Source organism: Macrosteles quadrilineatus, unplaced genomic scaffold (genome assembly GCF_028750875.1).
Source record: "Macrosteles quadrilineatus isolate MER2022 unplaced genomic scaffold, UCM_ALF_1.0 Scaffold_9__3_contigs__length_116548681, whole genome shotgun sequence".
Taxonomy (NCBI): domain Eukaryota; kingdom Metazoa; phylum Arthropoda; class Insecta; order Hemiptera; family Cicadellidae; genus Macrosteles; species Macrosteles quadrilineatus.
Genome location: NW_026542602.1, coordinates 86,278,820 through 86,302,786, shown reverse-complemented (window position 1 = coordinate 86,302,786; position 23,967 = coordinate 86,278,820). Strand labels below are relative to the sequence as shown.

Here is a 23,967-nt window from a genome sequence, read left to right as displayed (position 1 = left end):
ATTTTTTGGTTTTAATACCTTTTTTTATCCAATTTTATGTAGCACACAAAATACAGGAAACAGTATAAAGAAAATATTAGGGTGTTCAGGGTATGATAATTGACAATTGTATGTTGAGAAAAAAAGTTCCAAATTTCAAACCCTTTTTTTCTATAGTAAGATCAGTGTTTAAAATCAAGTCTTGTAACAGTCTAATAATATTTTGATCAAAAGCAAAGTTAGTTTACCCAAGGAAAAATGACTTCAGTCCTGAATGTCAGCATTAAACCAGAAGCCTTTAGTTTTGGAAGTTAAACCAGGCTGGTAAATAATGCAGGTTATGAGCTCAAAAGTGTTATGCCTTGCACAATTTAGCCTACTGTGAAAAACTCAATTTTTTAAGAACTTAAATTCTAAGGGACAAATCTTTTAGGGTAAAAACACAGTGGAGCCGGGCAGGTCCCATACTCGCACATACGCAGATCCCCGCATTACGGCTGGTTACCTGGAGGGTAGCTGGGACATACACACAGTGGCGCTCAGTACAGTTGCTTGTCAGCTGCCGATACTAATATTATCACTTATAATATTAGTAGGATAGGATAAACTTATGTTTGAATCCTAGTTCATTTGCTATTTCATTCTACAGATCGTAGAGTACGTGACGGTTGTGGTGGTGACGTGTGGTTGTGGTTATGGTGGTCCAGATGGGCTTGGTTCCACAAAAGCACACGGATAAAAACCTCTGATAATAATTTGTCTACATCCATTATTTTATTTCATGTAAACAAAACAACAACCAAATAAATCAACTAAAACAAACAACACTCCGTATACAAAGAATGCGCAGTGAAAGGTCCTGCGTGGAACTTGCGAACTCGAGACGTGGCTGTCAAGTTAATATTTTCGCATGCCCCAGTCGAGCCTTTCCCGCTTGCAGCTCCCAAACAATCGACTTGGCAATTCTTCTAGCTTGCCGCCTAGCTTACTGCTACCATGTCGGCTACCTGCTAGGCACGACTGTGTGCGTACCCATAACAACGCGTGCTTTAATTCTACATCGAAATAAGCGAGTAAGCGACCAGCCAGGCTACCAGCTACCTGCCCTGCTCCACTGTGTTTTACCCTTAGGGATGATGTTTTATACTTAAAAAACGAAATAAAAATCACCATGTCATTAAAGTAAAGACATACCAGTGCAAAATGGATACAATGAAGTTGATTGACCATCAATAAATTTATTCAGTATAAATATTAACACAAGTGCCATGGTTAGAGTGAGCGTGTTTAACAAATATCGACAAATGTATTATCTCTTAAACCACTTTGGGACTTTGTTGCTCTTAGGACCGCTAGTTTTACTAGTAGAAGGTAATTTTGATTCTTTGGTGCTACTTGAAGGTTCTGAGTCTTTTACAGATTCTTCCATTTTTACTTCATCAGCATTTTCTTTCCTCCTGCAAAAAGCATTTTTAGCATATTTAAATGTTTTTTTTAACACCTATTTTGCATAATACTGGGTTTAATTTCTATGAGTACAGTAGTATAGTATAGGGCTGGGAATGATCAATTTATTATTAAAAAGCACAATGACAGCAGGGTCAGGATTGAACTGACTTCTTAAATTACTTAACCGTAAAAAAGCCTGAGGTCAAAGGTATGAAATAAATAAGGCATTTTTAGTTAGGCTCAGTATATGGACACTTTTTATAAACAATGAATTCATTTTTAAGGCTAAATTGCGAAAAAGCCAATACAGTAAAACCAGTTTTAATCACACCTCCATTAAATTGAAACTATAAAAAAAAATACCTTATAACCGTTTTTTAAAGTAGGTAGCCGTTTCAGTTCAGTTCTTAGAATTTAAAAATTTCACCTAACAGCATTGTTTTCTTTCATAACAGTATGAAAGAATGAAAGTATTCAGTATGAAAGTACTCAAAACAACATGGGTAACGGACCAATAAGGTTCAAGGCTTAAGAGCAAAAAAGTAAAATTGTAATGATTTGAACTTCAACTAATCAGCTGTTTAGGCCAATTTAATTGTTGAGTGGTGCAATTGTGTTTGTACAATGCGTTGCATCGCTGTCAGTGGCAATGAAGGTGTAAGCGAAAACACAACCTCTCTTAGAAGTTATAAGTAGTGATTTTTAGTAATTAAAACACTGTCATAGGTAAAGTAGTGTACGCAACTCACGTAAATAGTGTTATTGACACTTGTAGAAGTTGATATTTTATGCAATTGAGGCCTTTTCCGAAAAAAGGGCACATAGGCCTATGTGCCCTTTTTCCGGAAAGTAGCTCAAACGAACCGCCATATTGTACTGTGTAACCACAGTCAATTTTGTTTAGTTATCTCAACAGTTGGCTCCCTGGAATATTTTTTCCTAACAATGTGTACAGCATATAACACATTTTGTTTATCATATAAAAACATAAATTAACGACAAATTTTGAGTAATTAACATTTTGAATATCAAAAGCTGAATAGTAACACAATTAGATCTAAATTAAAATTATTTTAAGGTAATGTTAGGAAAAAATGTTGATTATGCAATTACAAGAGGAATACTTTACGTCTCAAATACTCAAAACTGCATTTTGGCCTATGAGCCCTTTTTCCAGAATAGGCCTCAATTGTTGCATATTTACTATAAAGTGATAGGAATGACAACTAATTGTCCATCATGGAGTGTATTAATTTTCCAACACCAAATAATGGAGCAGAAGACAACATGGAACTCATAATGTAATAGTGATAAATTAAATTTCATAAAACAACTTCAGTTATTGGAAGGAAGAATTAGAATTATTGGTGTAGCCAATACAGTTTGAGATTTAGGGATGACAGTAAAAAAACCTGACTTTTAGAACTATTTAAAGCAAAACAGCATTTATAAACTTACTATTAATTGACTGAAAAAGGTTATCCGAAAACGACCTTGTCCCCTTTATTTAGGTTATTTGGAGTTTTGCAGTATTTCAAAGACTAATCACTAAAATTTTACTAAATTTTACTAATTTTTTTTTTTTTACTAATTTTATTAAATTTTTTAGCCTTATGGCTTAAAGGCCTACCTATGATTTAGAATTAGGGACAAACTTTGCAGTTCCCATGTATATTGTACAGCCTACCATAGTGATATAAAATACCGTTTTACAGAGCAAAAACTTTGAGATATGGGTTTGGGCTGCTTTCCAAAACCTATATCTTAAATTGTTTATTTAAAGTGTTTGGATACATTCTCTTTCTCTACGATACCTCCTCTGAAAAATTCCACTAGCGTAGACAACAAGGAAAAAAGAGATTAAGAAAATAAATTAGAGGCAAGACCTTACCTATAGTGTAAAGCTGCCTCAGAAGCTTGTTTGGGACTTGTGAGAGAAGTCAGGTATGAAGGTTTAAGGAAGGTTGTTTCCTCACTTGTAGGGATTGCACCAAAGTAGACCAAAGCTCTTGGAGTCAACTTGGCCTCAACTAAAGTAGACTCTGGCTTCAACACACACTTCGGAGGTGCAGTGTCTGGAAAATAAACATAAGCTTGAAACAAATCTTTCTGCAAGAAATAGGTATTTGAACTGTAATCATGCAATTTTTTTGATAAAAGTAGAGATTTTTTCAAGAGGAATGGAACTTATTTTTAATTCTATAAGACAATCAACTAAAAGGTCAATTATTAAAGTGAATGCCATGGATTGTGTTTTTAACTTTGGATTTTTTTCTGTGAAAACAAAATGGTTTAACAATGGTAATCATAAACAATAAATCATCCACTAGTTATATAACCAAAAAGTAAAGCACAAATCATGAAATTAACTCTGAAATAATAGAAACAAAATCTCGTTGACATTAGCCACCATGTCACCACATGAACTAGAAACGAAAAACGAGCTTCAAAATTTACAATGGGATGGGAAGTCTACTTGTGTTGGTTAGTCTATGGTAACATTGACTGGATATAATGCTCATCCATTATAAGATGGCTGATTCAATGCTGAAAAAGTCAGAAATCTTTTGTTTGACCCAGCTGTTCCTGATCATTGGGCTTTAAATTAATGATCCTGGCTAAAAAAAACAGCTGGCCTTAGTATGTGAGCTATAAAAGGCATCCCACTCTAATTGATTTCACTCATCCTTCACTCTTTTAGCGAATTTCTCTAAAGGAATGTAGCTATTACCATAATAGGTCTCATGGTAAAACCTAGTCCCGGGAACGATTTACATCATTTTGATGTCCCCAGAGGCCAAAACCACCATCTGGTCAAAGTAGGCCCTAACTCTAGTAATATTTTTCAAATTTTTATGAATTTGGCTTGAAGGTGTAGGTTGGGATAAAGTTCAATGCGTTCGCGAACTAGGATGATCGTACGATGGAAACAGGGTTGTATGGGGTAAAAATTGGTTTTACTCATTTTTTACCCTCAAAACACAAAATTTTCAAATTTCTCTCCAGACCATTATGAAGAGCTTAAAAATAAAATAAATTTAGTACCATATGTTAAAGAATTTTTGGACGTTTATTGGTTAACGGCAAAAATTTAAAAAAATTGTATATTAAAAATTCCCATGATATTTTTATGGAAAATAAATATTGTAAACTGTTGCAGTTTGCTTGCTTATGGATATATTTTGATCAAACTTGGTAAATTTATTTATTTTATACTAAGCATGTTTTTAAGTAAGTACCCTTTCTAAATCTCTCCATTCCAGCACTACGATAGGCATTTTGGACATTTGCGCTGTGAATGTGCATCTATTGGCAAGTATGCGCCGGAAATTCTGCAACAATCGTTCCAGTTTTGCATTGGTTTGGATCCAGTTTCGAGCATTCCAAATGGTGCCGCTAATTGAGACTCCCACCGAATGTGAAGTGTGCACTGTAATTAGATTTTTAAGTGCTAAAGGTGTGAAAGCCATTGGAATTCAATGACAGATTAGTGAAGTATATGACGAGAACATTATGAGTGTAGGAAACTCATCAGATAATGAGGAGATCGTAAACCGCCTGTTCTCTCTCACGTTTTTACCGACTTTACGCACCAATTCATCAGTAATGACAGATGGCCACTCAGTGCATTGCTCATCATGAACGTTGGTGCGACCGTCTTGAAATGTCCTTACCCATTTTCGTACCATCACGTCACTCATAATGTTCTCGCCATACACTTCACTAATCTGTTGATGAATTTCAATGGCTTCTGCACCTTTGGCACTTAATAATCTAACTAGAGCGGGCACTTCACAGTCGGCGGCAGTCTCGAAATTGGCGGCACCATTTTGAGTGCTCGAAACCGGATGTAAACACGGCCTGTTGTTGCCAAATTTCTGGCGCAGACTTGCCAATAGATGCACATACACAGCGCAAATGTCCAAAATGCCAATCGCAGCGCTGGAATGGAGAAATTTAAAAACGGTAGGCCTACTTACTTAAAAAACATGCCTCATATTAATATTCTACTAAAAAACAGATAGTAGGCCTAAAGAATAGATAGTACTTCTTCTGCAGATAGGAAAGATATGTTAAAATGTGTTTTTTAGTCTTATAAATTAACTCAGCGACACAAAGATTTTGAAAAAATTATATCGTCAACAGCACAAACCTATTCAGCAGTTTTACTTTGATTCTTTTATGCTGGTACTTAAGACCAATCTGTTAAGTAACTTCTTGTTTAGCATTTTGTGCTATTGCCTGAATACCATTTAAAATACCTCCCATAGATCTGATGATAAATGTGACTGGTAAAAATCAATCTCCATTCTCACACTTTTAACATTAGGCCTACAGTATTTGTATCGGTGCATCTATTCCACTCACATTTTCAGAACACATATTTTATGGTATTTGTATAGCTAGATGTATTATGATAACAAAAAAATAAGTAAAATTAACTGAGTATTTACAAAGTTGGAACTGTACATCTGGCGAGTGAAGGAACTGTTTGATGAACTCCACCACTGTCTGTACGTTGTCTGAGTGGTTGAACACGGCTTGAAGCACGAGACGGTCGGGGAATTGTATCCTTAGAACTGTCTTGGTGTACGAGTGAAGCCGTTGCAACATGGCCATGTTTTCCTCCATCTCTCGGACAGCCTTTGTGCGGAATGGCGAGTTCTCCATCATCTCTCTGTTATTTATAATGCTTTGTCAAAGGGGAAGATATAACTATAACTTAGTTATTTATTGCAATACAATTTTAAATGAACTTGGTAAATCCTGTACATTAAGAAATAAATGGAAAACTGGTTGAAACCGGGAGTGAATAGCTTTCTAACCGTAAAGTTTACCATTCTTAAATAGGCCTACTTAAATTCTTAAATTTTTCTTTGGTATGGAAAAATAAATTGTATTTATATACTTAGATTGTTATAACAATGTCTTAAGGAGGCCTACATGACAAGAAATTCTATATATGGTTTATTAATTAACTCAATATTATTTAAGGTACCGGTAACACAAACTTTTAAACTAATTTTAAATATTTATTTAACAAACCTATTTTCTTTGAGTTCCTTAAATAATGCACGAACATCGTCTTTCTTCAGTTCGAAAAAGTCATCGGGAAGTTCCAAGGGAGGAAGAGGTTCACCAGCTTCGGCACTAAATAATATTGCATTTCTATCCCCAATCTGGAAAACACATTAGGTACGGTATTAACCTCTTTTAACATAGCCTACTTAAGGCTTAAAAGGGTTTCCTGACATAAACACAAGAGGAAGGTAAGTCACAGAAAATAGAGTTTTAAATTACAAAATAGTAGGCTATAAAAAGTTTAAGCTAAGCACAATTCAAATTATCAAAAGGGGGTAGCTGACATCAAGTATCATGTCAGTTTTAATTTGACTTCACTTATTTCCGGGTTAACTTATTTCACTAAGTTACAGCAGTTAGGTAAAAAAAATCATATTACTGATATTTTTACAAAATAACTTAGCCTAAGATTGTCTCATTGCACACTGAGGACTTACGGTAATCAATATTTAGGGTAATCCACAACCCCCTTATAAAAGAAACTTGATGAGTAAGCCTAACTACAATACCAGTAGGCTACTTGAGGTATTTTGCATCTAAGGTACGTACCGGTAATGTAGGCTGTGGTAATGTAATGAGATATGGAGAACCATAAACGCAGAAAGGGTGAAGACCCTTCAACCAAACCAACATAACCCTACTACAGGACAACAGGAAAATCACAAACAAAACTGAAGTTACAAGTATTTTAAATGATTTCTTTATAAACCCAATAGAAGAACTAAATCATAACAAAGTGAACAGCACTACAGACATTGAACAACTCGAAAACACAACCAATACACCATCTCTTTTAAAATTCAAAAGCATACTGTATCAAAAGATAAACTAAAGAAATTTTTTACCCATATCAAGTCCAACAATGCTGCGGGCTACGATGAAATCACGGGAAAGCTGCTTAGGTACTGCAGAGAAGAAGTAACAGAACCTTTACTCCATATAATCAACACCTCACTCAACAAAAATCAAATAGGTACCTAAAAACTTAAAAATCTCTAAGATTCACCCAAAATTTAAAAAAGGAGACAAAGAAAATCCTGGAAACTATAGGCCCATATCTAACCTACCAACAATATCCAAACTATTAGAAAGAGAAATATACGACCAAATCGTTAATCACCGTAGAAACAAACAACCTACTCACAAACTGTCAACATGGCTTCCGGAAGAAACTAGGAACAAATACCGCAATTGCAGAACTCTGCGAAGACATATAACAACTATCTGGGAAGACAGAAAAAATGCATTGGGACTTTTCTTAGAGTTAGTCTTAGTTCTTAGACCTTCCAAAAGCGTTTGACTCATTGGACTGGGATATACTTCTACAAAAGCTCAAAAAAGTAGGTACATATTGAAGGAGAAGCATTGGCACTAATAAAAAACCAGGTATCTTGACCATAGGTACCAATATGTTGAAACCGATCAGCAAGTGAACAACATAATAATATGTAGCATCCAAATCACCACTTAAACAGAATACAAAAGGCATTCCTCAAGGCTCCATACTTGGCCCACTTTTCTTCCTCATATACATAAATGATGTACCGAACAAATTATCAAATGAATTCAAATGTATTTTATTTGCAGACGATACCACCATAATAATACCTACAGATAGAAATAAAAATAACCAACAACTCATAACCGCAGCAGTAGAACAAGCAACAACAATATGCAACAACCTAAATCTAAAACTTTATACCAGTAAAACTACACACATTAATTTTAAACCAAGTAACAACCTAGAAGATGAAAGCGACTGGACCAACATCAGTATCACAACGCAAGAAACCACTAAATTCCTGGGAATAATTGTTGATAAAAATTTATCCTGGCAGCAACACATCGAACATCTGTGTAAAAAAACTGGCCTCTGCACACTATGGCATCAAACGAATTCGCACCGTAACCGACGAAGAAACCTACAGAATAGCCTACTTCTCGCTTTTTGCTTCTCACCTGAGTTACGGAATTGCAACATGGGGGCCATCATCTGCAAACAATATGGACAAACTACTTATCCTACAAAAGAAAGTACTGAGTGAAAATTTAAAAACGTACGTTTTCAAGAAAAGCACTTTTTTCCCCTTTTTTCAGAACTTTTATTATTTTTTTTATTTTATTAACATTTGAAGTTTTATAAAATGTCCATGGTAACGCAATATCTTTGGTAGTTTTCTTTTTAAAGAGCATCTTTAGTAGAAAAACACAAAATCCTGTCACGACCATAACGGACGTTTAAATGAATATTAAAAATAGTTAATATTATTTTTATAACTATGTTTTGCTATAAACTAATTTACTTTTATGACCATTATACAATAAAAAGGTCACTGAACTTTTGGTATATTTGGTCTTTCTAGAACAAAATATAAAAAACTCAAAAAATAGAAAAAAGCCAATAAAATCTATTTAAGTTTGTATAACTCCCAAAAAACTTACCTGAGACCCGAAAAATCGTTATGTTTGTAAATGTTGTGTATCCACATGGGTTAATTTATTAGTTTACAGTTTGATTCCGTTTATATTTGGAGCAGGGAGCTCAGCCAAAAGTAAAGTAAAGTGGTGTGGGATATTCGTGCGGTACAGGTGCGCACTAATTATGCTAGCATTCTATTGTGGGAACGTTAGTGATGGGTTATGTATATGTCAGTATGTATGTCGACGATAGGGGATTTTTAAAATTTGCCTGGTGATGATCTTGGCGGTATTTTGGTACTATTGGTGTTATATTGGTAGTGTTGGGCTGGAATCTAAAATAGTGGGCTTAACGCTGGGCAATAAATTTACTAAAATTAGCGTGCCCTCGGTGTTGGAATATCAGAGGTCGTTTGGCACAGCTTCAGGGAATAGTTAAACATAGTGGGAGTGTGGTTGTGTTGTACCAAATGTGGTTTGAGGTAATTCTGGAAACCAGCATTTGTGTCACCAGCCCCACCACCTTGAGGTTAGATATGGTCGGTCCTTGTGAACCACCAACTTACAGTCAGAATCCGTCAAGGCGTGAACCAGACAACAACTAGCTGGTCATGATTCTCCCGCTGATATTAGCAGGTATGTGGTGATAGGCTAATAGGAGATTTACATTGCCCGACCCTTGGTTCAGTAGTAGGTAGCCCTCCCTCTAAATTATACCCTTTTAATAATGGGGATTTCTCTGTGATATTAGCGTAGTCATGTATTAGTAAGATATTATAATTTGTATTTATCTGCTTATCCGCTTAATAAATGAACCCAACTAACATCACGCCCGAGTATTTATTCTGGACACCCCACCCACTAGCGGATACAACATATAGAGGTGTGCTTCTTTTGTGTATAAAACATTGAAATATGACGATATTTTAATTTTTGAAATTTTTATGATAGAAATCATAAACGTGATGGTCAGGGACAAGCGGTACGGTCGTGAATTGTCTGGAATAATCTAAATCTTTCTAAACAATCCTCCAATTATACTGTTAGTTATAATAAAACTATGTGTTTCAATTGAACTAAACTGTTCAATTTACAATTATATTAAAGTTATTGTCACGACCAAACACACTATAAATCCATAAGGCTGGATTGGTCGTGAAAAAACCCGCGATGGTCGTGAAACTTTGGTTGTGAAATTATGTGTTATTTGGCTCTGTTCTGGCGGTAGCCCTGCACCTCATGTTCGAGGATACAAAGTGGACTTCTAGTTTAATCTAGCAATTGAAATATCTTATAAACAAAAATTAACACCATGTCTACTTCATCGAATGACTACGTACGGTCATGGACACACCAAAATTACAAAAAACACAATCTTTCCTTTACTAATCTTGTAATTCCTCCTTTCAACTCGAAACGACCGGCACTATAATCCTGACGTACACCCCGAACTAGTCTCTAAAACCAACTGACTCCATCGACGCCAGGCTTGCCACTGTCGTGCTCCAAAGTTGAAAATTTTTCCCAAATGGTTGTGACGCTAAATCGAGGGACAGACTTATTTTGTCATGGTAGTCAGTCTGCAATGACAATAAAATTATAATATGCTCCTTTTTTGTAAGTTTAATAACCATTGATGACATAAAAATATGGCTTTATATATTTCGGCATGAATAATTAGTCTAAAAACAGCATGAAAGTTGGAAAATGTACCTAGGGACACGTCATGGTCGTGAATTTTGAGACTTTAAAAATACGAAAAAAATACCTAGAACCTATTTAAAACCAAAAAAATGTGTGTAACATGTTGCCCCCGTCCCAAAAAATATTAAAACACATAATAATAAACTACAAATCCAGTATCTACGAAGTAAAAGGCCAGGGACATGAAAACGTACGTTTTTAAATTTTCACTCTACTATGAACGATATGCAGGACACACTATCTGGAACATTGTAGATCCCTATTCATCCAGCTCAAAATCCCCACTGTTTTCTCACAATATATTCTAGAAACCATAATCCTAGCAAAAAAATCCAATCCAACACTCCGGTCACATTATCATAATCACAACACCAGACACAAAAACAATATAAACCTGCCACAACACAGACTAAAAAGTTCAGCAACACCCCAACATACAGTTGTCGCAGCTAGTCTGGGCGCGCGGCCGTGCTAGGGTGCGGGGTGTAGGGGGAGTGTTTATTGCTCATTTCCAAAAACATCTGGCCCACACGGCTGTCTGGGGTTGTTCAGCGCCTCACTGCTGGCTTTGGCATGGGGGACGGTTAGTACACAAGGGTCCGCGCGCCCAGACTAGCTGCGAAAACTGTACACAGAACCTAAATACATAAATCTTCTGCCAGAAAAAATTAAAAATATTTCAAATCATACCACATTTGTAAAGACACTAAAAAATTACCTTATAACAAACCATATTACTCAACAAAGAAATACATACATGAACACACTTTTACACACTTAGGCTACATTGGGCTAGCTGAAAGGCTGCCAAGAAGATGAAGAAGGAGAAATTTTGACGACTCCCCGATCTGAGGATTGTGGCGAAGAAAGAAGAGGTAAAAGGTAAAAAGGCTACTTCCTCATTTTAAACATGACTAAAAGTAAGGTCAAATTAGGTCTCCCTCAGGGGTGCCCACAAGGGGGGGCTGTGACGCAGACTGCGTCATTGAAATTCTTGGGGGGGGCTACAAAAATGCAAATGGGGGGGGGGGTGGCTAAAGCTAATTGTAACAGTGTTCAACGTGAAGACAATCCAACATATATTACGAAGTCGCCAGATAGAAAGTGGATTAATTAATGACAATAGTTATATTTTTGAATTCAATTAGTTAAAATAGGATATTAGGATAGTTTAGGATTCGTCTAGAAAGTTATTATTCAAGATTAGCAAGCCGTGAGATCTAAGAGGGAGGGCACGGAATGGCTCAACTGCTGTGATAGATAAAGATAACGCGTGGTACAGCTACACACAGACACGTCCAGCTATACCGCGACTCAGCACAGAACGCTTTGTTGACATAAAGCTCGTTAAAATACAACAATACTTCACACTATTGTGTAGATACTCGATTACCTGAGTTAAAGGGAGGGGGAGTAATGGAAAATACGGTTAGTATAAAACAGATGACAATCCCATTAAACCGCTGTAAACAGCCATTAACGTTACGATTTGCATTCTTATAAACGAAATTCAATATTGCTCAATCATTATTATTGTGCAATAACATTATTATTGCAAATTTCAAATCATTTATCTTGGTTCAGTTGTACAAACGGCAACGTTTAAAATTATAGCCAACTCAAACTCAACTAATAATTAGACAAAGACTGCATTGCTATAAATAACGTAAATATTAAAGGAACCTTTAGAAAGTATTATAAGGTTCATGATAGACGGATAGGCTACCAATAGGTGCTGTATCACAGCATAGGAATTGATAGATAAGTGATAAAAAAGTGTAAAATTATATTTAGAGATAACTAATAAAACACTCTTAAAAAAGAATGTAACGAGAACAATCTTGTTATTCTTTTTCTTTGTTCTTCTGTTCTTTAATAGGTTTCTCTTCAATTCATACACAAATTCAACAAGTCGCCATTTAGGCCTACTCATTGCCCAATCACAGCCTTACTAAAATTACCATGGTTACTAATCACTCAATCACAGTTTACTGAGCTATATCGTCATCATTCCCCAGCTGTTGTATCTGAAATCTGTTGTAACATAGCGCACAGCAGACAGAAGTGTAAAACAGAGCAGACGATTGTTGGCGCAAGCGTTGTTTCCATTTCATTTTCATCAAAGGAGCTGTGATGTTTCTAAAGGGAGGGAGAGGGGATCGTTCTATCAAGAGAAAGACGCTGAAAATTCGTTAAGCAGAGGTTACGAACGCTATATGGATATTGTGGCAATAAAAAATTCCTTGATTAGGTGACTTATAAAACTCTAATTTTATATATATATAGAAAAATAAGTTTTCCAGTCCTGTACAACACTGACAACACTGATTCACGGTCTTTTCCGATTCAAAATTCAAGTACAACTTGATACACACAGAATCTCCGGTTCCCGACCTGGATGATGGCTAGTTATTTAATTTAATTTACAGTTACATATTAGTACCCGTGATAAATCAAACCCGTTATGTAAGCCAAAGCCACACGGTTATTAATCTCACTTGGTTTTGGATTTGCTTACAAACGTGATCGGAAATGGTTAGGGCCTACACAGTATTCGTAAACAACATTTATGTAATCATATCAGTGACAGCTAGAAAAATTAATATTACAATTAAACCATTAGAACCATAATCGGTACTCTAGTTTTCTTTAGAGTAGGCTGCGTAAAATGCCTTCTGGGCCGTGACAGACGGACATAAATTGAGATAAGATATGTTTCAACTTCTTCAATGTATAAAACGTAAAAATAACCCAAAATATGTATAATTCTGAGCAATGTACAGACAAAACTAAAACTTTATTTATATAGATTAACTGGGTTTGAATTTTAAATATCTAAACAAAATTATAACACTTTTATAGTTTTACAAATAGTGCTGGGCGGGGGAATTATGTTATGCAGTAAATTATCTAAGGGAACTTTTATGTTGATTAGGCTAGGATCGTTTGTGTCAACGGATATTCTCATTACAGTTTACTATGTCTACCTTCATAGTTATATATCATATGGAATTATTGTATGGGGTAATGACACCAATGTTAAGGATTTTTTAATTGAACAAAAGCGTGCTATTAAAGTCATAGCAAATGTTGACAAGAGGACTCACAGCAAGCCATTGTTTAGGAAATTCAACATACTCACTGTACCTGCTATGTATATTTTTTAATGACTGTTGTTTGTTAAAAGAAATTTACATACTATACCTACAAATAAAATTGTTCATAACTATTTCACTAGAAACTGTAACTCACTTAGAATTTCCCAGTGTAATTTAAAAATTACTCTGAATTGTTTTGTTGAAATGGGAAAGAAACTGTATAATTCTATACCCTCTCATTATAAATGTTTAGAATTTGACTGTTAAAATGTCTGTGTTTTAAATTTAAACTCATCGGACTCCCTTGCTTGTGCAGGTTGAATCAGATTATGGTGTTTGATCATGTGCCCCTGCTCAATTTTATTTTATATCTTTTATTTATTGTACTCTCCCCTTCATTATGGATTTATTTTGCCCCCTTTAATTATCCAAATGAAATAACTTGCTAATTTAGAAATGTTACCCCTATCACTGAGTTCCCTGCCCTTGGATATTTAACTCATCCTACAATCATCTTGTAATCTTATGTATGTGATAAAGATTTGATTTGATTTGAATAACGTTTCTCATTTGTTGTGTACATCATTTATGGTGGGGGGGGGGGCTGTTGCTCAATTTGGGGGGGGGGGTGCGTCATGAGTCTAGGGGGGGATGGGCACCCCTGTCTACCTACTCACATATTTAACACCTTCATCAACATTGGACTGCTGAAGACTAGAAGGGCCCTGGACTCCTTCCTCAGCCATCTATAAAATTTGAAACAAGATTAGAACACAGACAAGCATATTAGACATACACCATACATTGAACCATAGTAAAAGTTTTCAAACAGGCCTAACTTACCGGTACCCATTTGTACGAATTGCTCTTACCTCTAAATCTTACGTCTCGGGTGGCCAGATCAAAACTCCTCTTTTTATGTAGCTCTCTAAATGTGTAAATTTGTATACACGCCACAAGATGTGGCTTTCCTCTTAACTTAGGAGAACTTTGTAGGCTGCAAAAAATTGCTATTGCTCCAATTATTCCCATCCTTGGTTTTTCTTTTTAGCCTATTAAGCGAAATAACTTAGGCCTAACGAGGGTAACCCTGCATGATGCCCATTTTTTACCCACAGAAACCACTGGGTAAAAAAACTCACTGTTTTATCCACGGTGTCCACTGGTTTTTTATAGTGCAAATTGGCCGAGCAGGTTAGGCTAAATCGTTTAGTTAGAACTATGTGGTCAAGTCCAAATAGGCTAACTCTCACATTCTCGGCTTTGCCTCACACGAGAAATTGGTAAGTTGTTATTCCTGTATTCAGCTTTGCCTCACAAATATTAACTTACTTGAGCGGCAAACATTAACTTACATTTATTAAAAAATAAATGCTACTTTCGGTACTAGACCAAAGCATTTATTGCAGTACCCAATCATTAGTACTGTATTTGAATTTATAACAGACTTTCAAATCTCAAAATTATACACTTATGAATTAATTAGGCTAAATACTAGCCTAGGCCTAGGCTATTAGTTAAATGTAAAGCAACAAAAAGCCAATGCGAAATTATTACAAAAATAACTTATTAAAATATGCTTACTGTAGTTGAAAGTGGAACTATACAATGCAATTATAATGCATAAATACAAGTCTAGTAGCCTAGTATGTTTTCTGTGGTAATGTACAGTAATCAATCACAAAACAAACACTACATTACATAGCATAAACATAAAGCATAAGCATAACCTAAAAAAACAAACAAAACTTATCCGTAATCGGGATAATTGTGTGTAAAACAGCTGCTTCGCTGCTTGACCCTTTTTCTCTCCAATATAGTTTACTATATTGTATAAAGCTTAGCTTAGCGTAGTAGCCATGAAGCTACAACTTTTTATTTAACTTTATTTATAAGGTTCATAGTTATAATCTATGATATAATTCAAGCTCTCAAATTCAAGAAAATCTAAATAAAAGCTCCTAAACAGTTTGTTAAATAAGAATTAAATGTGCAAAACTACGGGAAATGTCTTATTGGTCTATATAAAGAAAATTTTGAGAGTCGACGTTTTCCCAGAAACTTGACCTAGGACCTTTGAACAATTACAATTTTTAACCACAGGACATGTGGCCTTTGATCTATGCCTATTGTTCTGAACTTGGATTTTTACCTGTAACCTTTGACCTAGTCATTTGGTCTGAATTTTTACCTTTCATTTGACCTGGACGTTGACCTCTTGCATTTGACCTGTGAACTTTGATCCATACCTACATGTGAATTGAGACAACATTTTCACGAGTATTGATATATGTTTTCTCAATATTACTAAAATTATTGAGATGTCCAATAAGTAATTTAAAATATACTACGTCGTTTTCCTTTCATTAATTATTATTGGTTGTGAAGGTGACAGAAGAAGGCTACAGCAAGAAAGGTCCTTTATACTAATTAAACCCTTAACTAACACACCCTTGTCAAATGAAATATAATCTTTTCTTAGATTTAACATCCATACTTTCTTGTGTTTGTTAGTCTATTATATTACTCTAGCGAATATAAAAAGTGTGTTTACAAAACCGCCAATATACAATGGTACTACTGTATATGCAATGCATCTTAATGTTATATAGATAATATGTAACGGGTTTCTTAAATTTTGTATGTTTATAATGTATTTTAGATTTCCTGCAGAGTACACCTTAAATATAGACCTAACTATAGTCTATTCAAGGCACCCCTAGTGGAAAACATCAATAGAAATCAATAGAAAAAATCTATTGATATCACTAGATGCTTAGTGATATCAATAGATGTTCATGGATATCATTACAAGTAAATACAAACAAATAGACATCACTGAAAACTTAGTCAATACATATCACTAGACATCTATAAACATAAAATATATCAATATAGATCATTAGAGCAAACAAATCGTTCATTGATATCAATAGAGAATATTTTTTAAATATGTTAGATGTAAATATAAATCAATAGACATCAATACGGGTAAATAAAATTCAAAATATCTCTAAAATGTATCACATACCTATGAGCATTATGGATTATACAAAATATCAATGTAAAGTGGTTAAATAAACAGGAATAAAAATGTTATTTTTTGAAAAAAGGAAAAACTTTAGTTTTAGGTCATAGACGTTAGCTGAGGTACCTAAAACTCAATATAATTTTAAAATATATCATTTTAAAATTGTTGTAAAACAGTTACAACTTGTATTAAATCTTATTTTTTAAACTGCCAAAAACTGATTGCTAAATAATTTTAAAATTGTTATAAAACAGTTTACAACTTGTATTAAAACTAATTTTCTTAAACTTCAAAAAACTGATTGTAAAACAATTTTAAAATTGTTGTAAAACAGTTACAGCTCGTATTGAAACTTATTTTTTTCAACTGCAAAAAACTTATTGTTAAACATTTTTAAAATTGTTTCAATCTTATATCAACATTGTTGTAATATGAAGTTTAAATAAAAATGTTTTAAAATTATTATACAACAAACTTTCGACAACTTTTAACAATTTCTTTCCTAATGGGTTATTAGGGATAAAAATTACTCACAAATTCATTATTGAATTGAATTCCTTATTTCTAGAAATCAATAAAAATAAATTGATTGACACACTATTCGCATCACCCAAGTAGCAAGAAAACAGTTTGAACTGGTAATAAAACAGTTTTGAAACATGTTAAAGCATGAAACATGGTACAGTACATGCTTGAAATGACACAAATGCCATTGAAAAATCTTTTCAGTTTAATTACACAGAGCAAAGCTTTGCTCTGTGTTTAATTATGAGGCCTAACACAGCTTCTCGCATTCAAAGTGGCTATCATTACTTAATCAGACATGAAGCGTCCGTGGCGTAATGGCTTAGACATCCGGCTACCATGCTGGAGTCCCAGGTTCAAATCTCGGGAACACCTAGAGCTTTTTGACAAGAATTTTTTTACTTTTTCATTTTTATTTTATTTTTAGTGCATAGTAGATGTGATTCAATGTGTTGAAACAAATTAAAAATTGTTTTTTAACAAGCTACAAATTATTTTCAATTAAGCTAATGACTCGGATCCTATATTTACTTGTATTGATATGTATTGATGTGTATTGATGTGTATTGGCCCAAATACACATACGTATCAATACGTATCAATATACAATTTTTGTATTGATATATATTGATCACTTCCACTAGGGACGCTGTCTCAAGAGTATTGTTTTTGTGTAAAATCAATTAAATATACGATAATTTATCTAAATAAGCTGTCCATAAATGATTTGTGTATTCAAATACTGTTTAATAAACGCTGGTGTTTTGGTGTATACTGAAACTACCTAAAACTTATAGTTTGGATTTCACTGTAAAATCCTTTCTTGACAACATCACTATACACACTCGCTGGACTCTAGTTTTAGTTTTATAATCACTTGACATGCATTTTACACCTACAAAAAAAGAACCTCTATCAGTAAAAAAGATGCGTAAATTAATTAATACTCTGGAGTTTCCAAATTCACGTTGCTACAGCGTATTTTACTCACATATCTGTTTGTGTCAGTTAACCTATATCTAGATAAGGGAATTTGAATTGTAACATATAATATTGATCACATATTCGATGTTCTCCATAAATATGTTAGAAGGAGCAATACTCTTTAATTTAGAGGACACTCCACAGCTCGCAGTACGAACCTTGCAATAACGTTTCTCAATACAGTTGAATACGTTAATTGCATCGTCAATAGGTGAAAGATGTCTTGTTGGCTTCATCGATATCGATCGTTGGCTTAAGCCTATATAATAACTCTTTAGATTTTTCAATGCAATTAATACAATTTAAATATTTGATACCTTTTTGAGAAATACAGATTTGAATTTTCATAGTGACACAGATTTGTCAAAGACTTCGCTTTGCACCATTTGCCACAAACAAATACAGATTATTGGCAAAGACTAAAGAGCATGTACAGAGAATATTACGATATTACCAAAGGAGAGATGTCAAGAGTTGTAGATCTTGTCCAGAGTCCCCGGTATGGGAGTTCAAATTTCGTCTAATATTGCCAGAGGAAATGATGACGAATAAATACAACTATATTTAAGATGTTTAAGAAGTAAACAATGCCAATTTGATTAGAAACTACGATGAGTAATTTTGACAATCACATATGGTACGAGGTACGTGGATGCTAGGTTCATGGTTTTTGTATTCAATTTTTTTTTTACGTTCTCACAAGTGGTACTGGATTTGCAATTAACTGGTTCACCACTCAGGCTGGTTACTTAATAAATACGTATATTAAATAGTCCAGTATGGTTACTCACTCATAAAATGTTCGTAAAATGAACTCAAGATTCAAGATCATTTATATCCAAAAAGAATACAACTAGCCTAATTGTGATAAAGTGACTGTTTTAGTATAAAAACATATTCCTCACAAGACTGATCGCGATCGCCTAAGCCTGAGGAAGAGACCATACGTTATCAATAAAAAAACTAATGAAATAATGTCTTAATACAATTAAATTAAACAAAATGAAAAAAGGCCTTAGTGTAAGATCTTACAAAATCACCAGGATATACGGATTTAGATAGTAAAACGATTTTGTAAACTAAATTCAAATTCGTTGCAGATAGGCCTACATAACAAATAGCGTTTTGAAACTATGCGACAGCAATTTTAAAAAGGTGTCATTATTAAAAACCTTAAGTACTTGTAGATATCTGAGTATCGACTCCTATTTAGGTCCAATCAAACATTAAGCTAAGTCTTCTGGCTGTGGTATATTATTAGAGGAATAGATGGCACGCAACAGGGTGGCTAAGGTGGTGAGGTAGGTTGGGGGGTTGGGGGTGGTGAGGGTGACCAAACCAAGATACACCACCTGTAGAACTCAGTCGGGCCGCAGCGTGCTATGACACCCTCTCGTGAGTGACCCTTAGTTGTTTATTAACGCCCAACTAATCAACAAGGTAAACTCATCTTTAAAATAATATTGTAACACTCAATTTTTTTGTCCTAACCATGGTGGTTTTAAAAGTTTTTGTCATAGATTACTGGTCCAACTACAACCCCAGGTTACAATATATTGTCGCAATTTTGTTGTTATTGTATTTTTACAATATAGGGTACCTGCTTATGGGCAGCATTATTTAATTAATAGCCTAGTTAAAAATCATGTGGCACAAGTTTTTCTCGCTTGAGAATGTTATCATTTATGTGTTTTAAATACGTAGAACCACAGCTTTGTTGTCTCGGAACCACAACTGGGTCACAAGCGTTCACTTTGTTAAGATTAATAAGTGAATCCGGCGTGATTTGAACCCTGGACTTCAGGGCAGAAATACTCTCTCTCTATCATCATTATTGGTATCAGTTAACTTTGCGTTACTTTGTTACGAAGATACGATTTTTACTAGCTAACTTTTAACCTCTACATCAATCGCATCCCGAAATGGTAGGCTATATACCATGTAGTATAATGGTATAGTGACAAGGTTTTTGATCAATCTTTTCTCGAGGATCCGCGTTCAGAAGATGCTACAATTTTCCCGTCTACTACAATTTAGATTAGATTCTCTAGATAAAACGATACCCCCGCTGTAGCAAACCTGCAGACTAAGCGAATTTCCATTTACCTGGCTGGATTTCTACTAAAATATACTCTGAAAATTGTCATATTTATTTCCTATTTAAATAACTTTAATGTTAATGAGTACCTAGGTTTGCTGCTACAAGGAAGGTATTGAGGTGTGGTTTTATTGAAATTTTGATAGCTTAGTATGAAATAAAGAAAATTGCCAAATTCGATTAAAATATATTCATAAACAAGCAAACTACAACAGTTTATTTATTCTCCATAAGAATTAAGGGAATTTAAAGTTTTTTTAATTATCTCCGTAACCGTTAGGCATACAACAACGCTTCATTATACAAAAATATTTCTTTTTTTAAGCTCTACAAAATGGTCTGGAAAGACATTGTGACATTTTATGTTTTTTTTTAGAGCCAAAAGTGGGTAAAACCAATTCTTACCCCATAAAACCCCCCCATAAACCCCCGTTCCCATAGTCCGACCATGCTGGTTCGCGAACTCGTTCGAATAAACGTAGGTTTACACTTTTCTATTATCTATATCTATAGATATATACGTTGTCAATGCACAGTCTTCGCTGGGGTAGGGATATCGCTAAGTTGAATGGCTCCTATACCAACACCTAAAAGTTTAGAGAGAAAATTAAAAGGTGGAAGTTTTATACTCTTAACTAACAAAGAATACCTCTAATTAAGAAAATTACTGAATTAAACTTTTACTTTATGATTAGAGACAGGTTAGATAGCAACAAGTTATAATAGCTGAGCGCAACAAGTCATATAATAATTTATTATCATCGTGTTTCTTTCATAATCAAATCATCAAAGAAATGTCATAATGTAACAACCGAACGACAGTAATAAGTTAGTATGACGGCGATTGCAGATGTTTAATAGTTTTTATTAAATCAACTTTATAAAACTTGGACTTATGCGACCTCGATTATTGGCTGGAATACCCTCGAAGAATTTCAGATTTCGACATGTCAGGAGGGCATGTTGAATCTTCTGTTGACAGCTGTTTTGATTGGTTCCCATTGTGGTCAAGTTCATATCTGATGTGATTTAAACTGTGCAGGCCCTGGAATACCTCAATTTGATTTGTATTGAGCTGTACGCGTTGATGTATTCTGGTTATTAGATTTTCTTAAACGAAGAGATAACATTAACACTTTTATATACATGTTAATACCTATTGCATAATTTGTAATATTATTATTTTAATACATGCATGGTTGCTAAAAAAGAAATTATACCATCGGTAATGTCATTGTTGTTGTAGTGAAAAATGCAATGTCACACGATATCCACCAACACATTTTGATAACAGAGCAATAGTACTTTTATTAATCGAGTCGATTATTTCTCAAACTCAGCGGATGAATCTTAATGAAAGAATATTTTGTTTCTTCCAATCCCCGTCAAAAAGGTTGTTTCCAAATTTTCAATGCATGCATTTTGGAGCTAAAGTAGCTATTTTCTTCCTAAGGAGGAAAAGAATTAGCTTTAGTCGTGCATAGTATAGCACAACTAGAAGGAATAAAAAACATCGTGGTATTTCAGTCCAGAGAGCCGTAACCCCCCGGACTGGGGCTGTTGTAGGACCAGGTCCTCTTCAGCAGTGACATATTTAGTGGATGTGCTGGGAATTGAGCCCGTCCCTCCCGCACAGAATCCGGAACACTAACCATTAGGCATAGAACTATTATTAGGCTAGTGACACACCCTAAAATGAGAGCTTATTACGAAGGTAAAAAATGTACAAAATTAACTTTTTGAAAATTATTATCTTTTAACCAAGGGAAGAAAATAATATATTAAACACACGATATTCATTCATTGGGGTCTGTGTCTGAACTGTGTACGAGGTAGTGGTGCAATCACTCGGCTTTGAAGAGTTCAGTTAGCTATACTATATTATATTGATGTAGATTTAGTGCTCTTATGGCAAAATGCTTATGAGCATTATGCATTGTGGACACGAACAGAGAGCTGTTTAAAAATCATATCATGGGGAGACCTAAGGAACGCTTCTATTATGGGGCAGATTTAGTGGGATTTAAGAGCAAGAGACTTAAGACGGAATTTTCAGGTACCCGGATTCAAACTCTGTTTCATTGCTAATGCTGCTTAAATAATATACAGTATGGAGCATCGGAGCTCAACTTAGGCTTTAGATTGACCTATATATAATACCAAAACGTGTCATCTTAGGCAAGAATAATTTTCTCCGTATTGGAGAAATTCTTTTATTTAAAGACCTGCGATACTTGTGTATTACAATCATTTTTTTAAAATCACAAATTATCCATATTTACATGAGCAAGTGTAATAATCATCTGTTGATTTTGTAAAAAAAAAAAAAAAAACTATATGGCATGCAGATGCAAGATACATAAAAATAGATTGGGTGTGTGTGTGTGTGTTGGGTTGGCGAACAGGAAATGTTAACAGTTAATTAGGTCACCATTGTAACGTCTAAAGCTTCTCTCATTCGCTACATTACATTGTCATCCCTCAGAGCGTTCAACGTCAACAGCTCCATTTAATACATTCACATTCCTCATAAACAACAGTGTTAAACATTAAATACAAAGTATACTATAGTTTGCTAACTCAGATAGAAGTGGCAAGCAGTTTGAGAATCGCGAATTGATTTCGTCCACATTGGAATTGAGGTTCTTCAATGGTTTTCGCATGTTTAAGTCAAATATTTAATGTTTTAATTATTCACTCAGACAAAAGTTTTATGTGGTCAAAGCTTATCAAAATTTATTTTAATATTATAAAACTTTAATACTGTTCTATGAAATGGCGACCATACAAAGTAGGTATTTTAAACCAAGTATATGAATGGAGATGAGTGTAGGATGAGTGGCGCGATCAGATAAACTGTTGTATTATATTTCTAAAAGGTTAAAATTTAAAAATGAAATCAGAATACATCAATTCATTGTATAACAGCAGGTTGGCCTCGCCAATGTTACAAAAATTGTTGGTGAAATCCAATTAGTACTATAAAAAAACTTTTTTAAAATTATCAAACAAATCTACTTAAGATTGCTGTTGGCACTGTTTTGTTTAGTCATTTTCGTGGTTCTTACTTTAGACATCTTAATAGAGAATCAAAGCACTTGTAAATTAATACCAAGCACCAAAATAAATACATAAAAATTTAGTAGCTTTAAAATTAAAATTTTCCTGTACACAATTTCATCAGTAGATTGTGCCACTTTTATAAAACATATAATATTTCAACAAACATTAGAGTATGTTTTGAATTAAACTTGTATAAGATATCAAAGCAAAGTAAAAATGAAAAAAATAACAAATTTTAATTTTGTATTGACGATGTTAAAAATAACCTTAAGAGATCATTGCAGAGTTAAAACGACTCGTTTGTTACCGCATAGGTCAGCACGGTTCGAAATCTTTGGAAACTCTTTTAGTGTAAATCGGTTAAACCTATATAACCCTGGTTTGGAGAGGTACATTGTACGAGACCTATAACATTATAATCAACAACAGGTACATTATAATCAACAATAGCTTATAAAACACGCGTTGCATATCGTGTCAGTTACAGTTAGCGATTGCATTGTTTTGTATTTCACATACAATGTTGGTTAACCATT

General features: G+C 34.3%; 2 protein-coding genes across 3 annotated transcripts in view; one reads left to right on the top strand and one right to left on the bottom strand.

Moving 5' to 3' along the window:
- Positions 1–1,204: 1,204 nt before the first annotated feature.
- On the bottom strand, positions 1,205–15,450 carry LOC129003776 (tether containing UBX domain for GLUT4). 2 transcript variants are annotated; one of them, XM_054432072.1, is made up of 6 exons: positions 15,315–15,450; positions 14,408–14,476; positions 6,475–6,608; positions 5,883–6,106; positions 3,320–3,503; positions 1,205–1,436 (listed from the first exon to the last, which is right to left on the bottom strand). In XM_054432072.1, exons 2-6 carry the CDS (start codon positions 14,474–14,476, stop codon positions 1,289–1,291), a joined length of 759 nt encoding a protein of 252 aa, XP_054288047.1. In that variant the 5' UTR covers positions 15,315–15,450; the 3' UTR covers positions 1,205–1,288. The 2 variants fall into 2 exon arrangements, with proteins under 2 accessions (XP_054288047.1, XP_054288048.1); XM_054432073.1 differs by lacking the exon at positions 15,315–15,450 and adding an exon at positions 14,603–14,621.
- The window catches only part of LOC129003775 (diuretic hormone receptor-like), a 54,521-nt gene continuing 40,065 nt past the window's right edge, over positions 9,512–23,967 (top strand). Inside the window, exon 1 of the mRNA XM_054432070.1 lies at positions 9,512–9,564. The gene's annotated coding sequence lies outside the window, so the exon portion shown is untranslated. The remainder of the gene's footprint in view (positions 9,565–23,967) is intronic.